At 49.0% G+C, this 6,095-nt stretch overlaps 1 protein-coding gene across 1 annotated transcript; it reads right to left on the reverse strand.

Moving 5' to 3' along the window:
- Positions 1-4,408, reverse strand: LOC116579735 (haptoglobin). The gene is made up of 5 exons (XM_032325418.1): positions 4,301-4,408; positions 3,067-3,149; positions 2,657-2,758; positions 1,879-1,953; positions 1-913 (listed from the first exon to the last, which is right to left on the reverse strand). The coding sequence occupies exons 1-5, from the start codon at positions 4,303-4,305 to the stop codon at positions 135-137; spliced, it is 1,044 nt and encodes a 347-aa protein (XP_032181309.1). The 5' UTR covers positions 4,306-4,408; the 3' UTR covers positions 1-134.
- Between the last annotated feature and the right edge of the window lie 1,687 nt (positions 4,409-6,095).

Here is a 6,095-nt window from a genome sequence, read left to right on the forward strand (position 1 = left end):
TGACTCAAAAGAAAGCTCTTTATTGATTGACTCCACACCGCTTCACACCGTGTTTTCTCCCCTCCACTCCCATCCACTTTCCCCTCTTCCAGAGTGAGTTCTTGCCCTGGGGCAGGGGCTGCCAACAGTCAGCGTTAGTTGCCAGCAATGGTTTCCTGAATCCAGGCCAGAATGGAGGGCACCTTCACGTACACGCCGTACTCGGCCACAGTACAGCTCTTATCAAAGCTCAGGATTCCAGCCGCATACCAGGTGTCGTCCTCCTGGTCGTGCACAGCAAAGGCGCTGCCCGCGTCCCCGTAGCAGGTGTCTTCCTGAAACTTGGACATGCCCGCGCAGAAGGTATGCTCATTCAGTATGGGCTGCACCCCCACGGGGCTCTTGGATGACTTCTTTTCGGGCACTGTGCTGCCTTCGTAGTGCTGGACACAGTTGTCTTGATCGGCCACAGGCAGCATGACGTACTTGAGTAGCTCGGTATACCTAAAGTTGGAATTTCGCCCCCAGCCAGACACATAGCCCACACGCCCGACTTGTGCATAATCTTTGGAAGGCAGACAGATGGGCATTACCCTGTCATTAATGGGCACCTTCTGCTTGAGTTTGATGAGCCCGATATCTACCTTGGAGTAGTCAGGGTGGAGAACCACCTTCTCAACCTCCACAAGCTGGTTTTTCCCCACATAGAGTGTTAAAGTAGGGGCGATGTCTTTTTCTTTCGCATCATCCGTATGGCCCAGGAAGAGATTTTTAGCTGTGGTCAGCAGCCATCGCTCATTGATCAGCGTGGCCCCAGAGGTTAGATTATGGTGCGAGACCATCTTGGCCTGCCAGGGAAAGCTGCCTTTGGCATCCACGGATCCACCTATGATGCGCTGCACCTGGTCCACCGGGTTCTTGGGCTTCCCGCATACTGTCAGGGAGAGCGAGCAAGTCAGGAGCGGGAGTGTGAGTCTCCCGGTGTGGGAGAGAGGGGGGCGGCGGGGCCAGGTGCTGCTGTCGAGACTGTCGGGTTGATTTCTACACAGAAATATCGACACGCCTTGCCTTTACCACCTGCTGCTCTCATTTCCACAGTTAACAGTTTAAAGCGGTTCTTGTGTACATCACTGAGACACTAAGTGCTCTTCTAACTCACCAAAAAAAAAAAAAAAAGGAATGCTGAGATTTTCAAATGCTGGCTGATGAACTATATGAATATTTAAATCATTTATCACAAAAAGACACGTCCACAACTCCCTGAAATTTGTTGTAAGGATGAGAAGCTATAATGATTCATCCTCTGCATAAAGCACTGGCTGGAGCTCAGATTTTAGATCTTGCAGTTAATACAAGACAGGTTAGTAGTTCTGCACGAGAACTTAGTGTAGTTAGTAGTAGCAGAAGAGGGCAGGCGGGATCCTCTGGTCCCAGGAGGGACACGGAAAGAGCAACATCTCTTCCTAATAACTAGAAACACAGGTCCTAACCCCTCGCCAGCCTGCATCACCCGTCTGTGGATTTGGCTGGTTTCGGCCCTCCCACAACTCGTTCTGCCTGCTTTACACTTGACTCTAGGCTCCCTGAACAGCCTATGTGAACATACAGGGCCTCCTGACCCTAGAGGCCAGGGTAGACAGTGGATTCAGCCAATATCCTGAAGGTCCAAATGATCAAGATCCTTAGTGAACTTTGCTGGGGAGTGTCCTCACCTAAAAGTTCGCTTATTAGCCTGACCCCTTGTGGTTCTCCCCGGTCCCGCATCTTGGCTCTCATGTGCTTGAAGGAAAGCAGTCGGGAAGGATGCACCTTTGGGACCTTTCCATCGAGATGCCTGCCGGTGCAGGAGACTCTCAACACCCACCCTCGGTCAGCTTCCCAGGGTTCCTGGCTTCCTACCTGCTTCACACTCAGGCAGCTTCTCTCCAGTGACCTTGTTTGTCCAATGCTTCTCACTGTTCAGGGCGTACACTCCTGAAACAAAAGGAAAGAAATGAATCAAAAGAGAAATTGAGTCTACCCTGAGCATGAGGAGGGAAGGTGTTTAAAGAGAACTAGAAAAAGAGGAGAAGGAAGGGCAGGAACGAGGAGGCAGGGAGGAGCGCCGTGCTGGAAGCCAGGTGCTGGGGTCCGGTGGCGCTCCGCGAGACAGATGTGTGGCAGCAGCGATGCCATCCAGACTCGCGGTGGCTACAGATCCTGACCTCTCCCTCCTCCAGGCCACCTGATCTTAAGCAAGTTACTCAACCACGCTGTGCCTCATCAGCACTATGAGAATAGTAACTGGCTTCCTGGGTGGGGGCGGATGTCATGAAAACTCCATGAGCAGATACATGTGAAGCACTTTGCGCGCGGAGCACAGTGCTAGGTCAGGGCCACCTGCCGTCTTCACTAGTGCCACCCTTGCTTCTTTGACCACGTCTCCTTTGGGAGATGCAGATGTCCCTCTGGGGTGGGCAGGCTACACGGCATCGCCTCCCCTTCACAAAGGGGCAAACTCGAGGCTGAGTTCATTTTCCCAAGAGGCCACAGTTACTGGTGACAAAACCCTTACTAGAATCTACCTCTTCTGGTTCCAAGGAGAATGTGTCAGCGCTCTGGCCCATCGCCCCTGGCTCCACTCATCACAGAAAGGCCAGGGCAGAGGAGGGTGCGGGGACACTTGTCCAAGTCTTACCGTCTCCTTTAGTGCGCAGTCTGTAGAGGGGCTTACACTGGTAGCGAATCAAGTGCTCCACGTAGCCATTTTCAATCTCGGGGGGCTTTGGGACACTGACCTCTGCAAAGAGAAAGTCATTCATTGGAGGAGGAGGGCGAGACTCAGAAACTGATCCCAGGAACTGAGAAATCCGTTGAGAAGAGGCTGCTGTGCACATCAGCCACCCTCCAGCTCCAATGGAAACCAAAGGGAAGGCCATCCCCGCTCTATCCCGGCTCCCCAGAGTTCTCCACTGGAATGAAACACCAGACATCAGGACGAGATGCAGGACCTGGCTCTTCCCGAAGAGAGGGCGCCAATCCGGCAGGCTCGCAAGGAGGCACAGCAGTGCTGAGACGTGAGGCTGCCCCCCGAACCCCAACACCTACCTGCGTGGTCTATGGCCTCACTGCCAGTGTCCGCTGCGCAAAGCTGCCCGCAGAGCAGGAGGGCAATGACCACTCCCAGGGCTCTGCCGAGAGACAACAAGAAGGAGTGAGCACCTGGTCTCCCGGCCTTACACCCACACCCCCGGGCACCCACAACCCTCCCGCTGGGCCGCCAGAAAAGAAGCTGTACGGAAGTGCTGGCACCAAGAAGCGGCCGCCACCCCCATCCACACACACACTCGGGCAGGTCCTCAGTATGCCCGGGTTCCAGTGTGCTCTGCCCCGCCCGGAATCCTGCATGGGCTTCCGAGAGGGACCGCCAAGGTAGAAAGGCGTATAGATCTGTGAGCCTCAGTTTCTGGCGGCATTTAGGAAACGTTGAATTGCCAGTAACACGTGAACCCCCCCCCCCCCCGCCCCGCGAAAAGAAGCCTCCCTCACTTACCCCCTAAGGTCCTGGGCCACAAGGTGCTGCTAATAAAATGTGGATCACCAGAAGATGGAAAACAGGTTTCATATGCTATTCTCTTTACTTTTAAAAATGTTCCATTTCCAAGATGTTTTAAATATACAAAATTTAAAACACTTGCATGGTTTTCCTACTAATGATAATTTGCCTTCAAGAAACCTCAAAATGCCCAGAAGGGTTCCAGGCAGATAACTGGCTTCCTGAGAGCCGGACTGTGGGCACCAGTGCCCCGGGCCGCACTCACCAGTTCCCCATCTCGCTGACCGAAGCCAGCTCTATGGAGAACGCTTGGCTATGTGAAGTTTGTAGTCGTGCGACTTCAACATTTCAAAAAAAAAAAAATTCTTCTGTTATTTTGATAAAATCTCAGTGCCTTCATTGGGTCATTTAAATGTGTTACCTTTGGCCCTATACATTTTTTAAAAATGAGAAAATATGCTAATAAATATATTTAAATTGCCAGAAAGCCTACCATGGGAGCTGCTGGCAGGCATCCCCTGCAAAGGTGAAAACTTTGTAACCTCGAGGAAAGAGCTATCCATTAGAGTAAGTCGCATTCTCACGGATGCAGAAAAGCAGAAGATTGAACACACGAAACCTCTTAAGTTGCTCTAATTTAAAGCATCTGCCCTATTTCTTTGGGTTTGTTTTGCATCTCCCCTTTGGTTTCGCCTATACCTGGACTGTCGTGGAGGTAAAGGCTGTACACAGAGAAGGAAGCAGTCATCTAGAGAAAGGGCAGGAGGGGCAGAGCTGCGTACTCACCTCATCCTCGGTTTGTCCTGCCTCTGGCAGAGCAGTGCTGTGGGGTCCCCTGCCGATGCTTTTATGCCCCCAATATCTCACTCCACCCCTTCTCGATGTTGTAATTCCTGTGTCTACACAACTTTGACCTTGTTAATAAGGTCATTGCATTTTCCGGTAACAGGGCCACAAACAACATCCCTGTTCAGAGTGGAGCTCTTGCTTCACACTTGAGTTTCCCTGGTTTCTTTACAAACCCCAAAGAAGCCTGGCCACACTCTGACCCCATGTGGCTGCCAAAGGGTTTCCCAAAATCAGCCGCTGTGTGCAGGACTTGGGGGAGGAAGCGTCAATCTGTGTCTCTTTGTTTTGGAGCATTTTCAGCGCTGAGAAACAAAGCCCTTCTGTGAGTTATTTTAAACCCATTATAGACGCTCCTGCAACCGGGCTGAGACAGGGCTCTAAAGAAAACATTTCCTTTTCACAATCATTTCCCCCACCAGTGTTGACATTTTCCTATTGCATAAAATTTCTCCAATGCTGAAATCAGTAAAATTTATTTATTGTGCCTTCTCTGATAGCTCTCTGCAAGAAATCACATAAAATGATTAAAGCTCTAGTGTAGGCTGGCGCAAACCATGCTACATGGTAGTGGTTCTCCTGGTATTATAATCCTCTAATTATTTTTTATAAGATTTATTTACTTATCTGATGGGGGAGGGCAAAATGGCTGAAGAGGAGAAGGAAGATACAATTTCTGGTATAGAGACAATAAGTCCTGGGAATAAAAGGCACAGCATAAGGAATGAAGTCAGTGATATTGTACGAGCGTCGTATGGGGACAGATGGTAGCTACACGCGCCATGAGCACAGCGTGGCATGTAGAGATGTTGAATCGCTGTGTTGTGCACCTGAAACTAATGTAACATTGTGTGTCAACTACACTCAAAAAAAATTTTCTTTGGCCATTCTAACTGGGTGTAAGATGATATCTCAATGTGGTTTTAATTTGAGTCTCCCTGAGGGCTAGTGATGATGAACATTTTTTCATGTGTCTGATAGCCATTTGTATGTCTTCATTGGAGAAGTGTCTGTTCGTATCTTCTGCCCATTTTTTTATATGATTGCCTGTTTTGTGTATGTTGAGTTTGAGGAGTTCATTATAGATCCTGGATATCAACCTTTTGTCTGTACTGTCATTTGCAAATATCTTCTCCCATTCCGTGGGTTGCCTCTTTGTTTTTTTGACTGTTTCCTTTGCTGTGCAGAAGCTTTTGATTTTGATGAAGTCCCAAAAGTTTATTTTCTCTTTTGTTTCCTTTGCCTTTGGAGACATATCTTGAAAGAAGTTGCTGTGGCTGATATTGAAGAGGTTACTGCCTATGTTCTCCTCTAGGATTCTGATGGATTCCTGTCTCACATTGAGGTCTTTTATCCATTTCGAGTTTATCTTTGTGTACGGTGTAAGAGAATGGTCGAATTTCATTCTTCTACATATAGCTGTCCAGTTTTCCCAGCACCATTTCTTGAAGAGACTGTCTTTTTTCCACTGTATATTTTTTCCTGTTTTGTCAAAGATTATTTGACCATAGAGTTGAGGGTCCATATCTGGGCTCTCTACTCTGTTCCACTGGTCTATGTGTCTGTTTTTATGCCAGTACCATGCTGTCTTGGTGACCACAGCTTTGTAATAAAGCTTGAAATCAGGTAATGTGATGCCCCCAGTTTTATTTTTGTTTTTCAACATTTCCTTAGTGATTTGGGGTCTCTTCTGATTCCATACAAATTTCTGGATCATTTGCTCCAGCTCTTTGAA

The sequence above is a fragment of the Mustela erminea genome, chromosome 19, assembly GCF_009829155.1.
Source record: "Mustela erminea isolate mMusErm1 chromosome 19, mMusErm1.Pri, whole genome shotgun sequence".
Taxonomy (NCBI): domain Eukaryota; kingdom Metazoa; phylum Chordata; class Mammalia; order Carnivora; family Mustelidae; genus Mustela; species Mustela erminea.

What these genes read in the sequence shown, in the direction of transcription:
- LOC116579735 (XM_032325418.1), bottom strand. An exon ending in TGAGGCCATAGACCACGCAG is followed by an intron (nt 2,759 to 3,066) that starts GTAGGTGTTGGG and finishes TTCTCTTTGCAG; the next exon opens with AGGTCAGTGTCCCAAAGCCC. An exon ending in GCTGCCTGAGTGTGAAGCAG is followed by an intron (nt 914 to 1,878) that starts GTAGGAAGCCAG and finishes TCTCCCTGACAG; the next exon opens with TATGCGGGAAGCCCAAGAAC.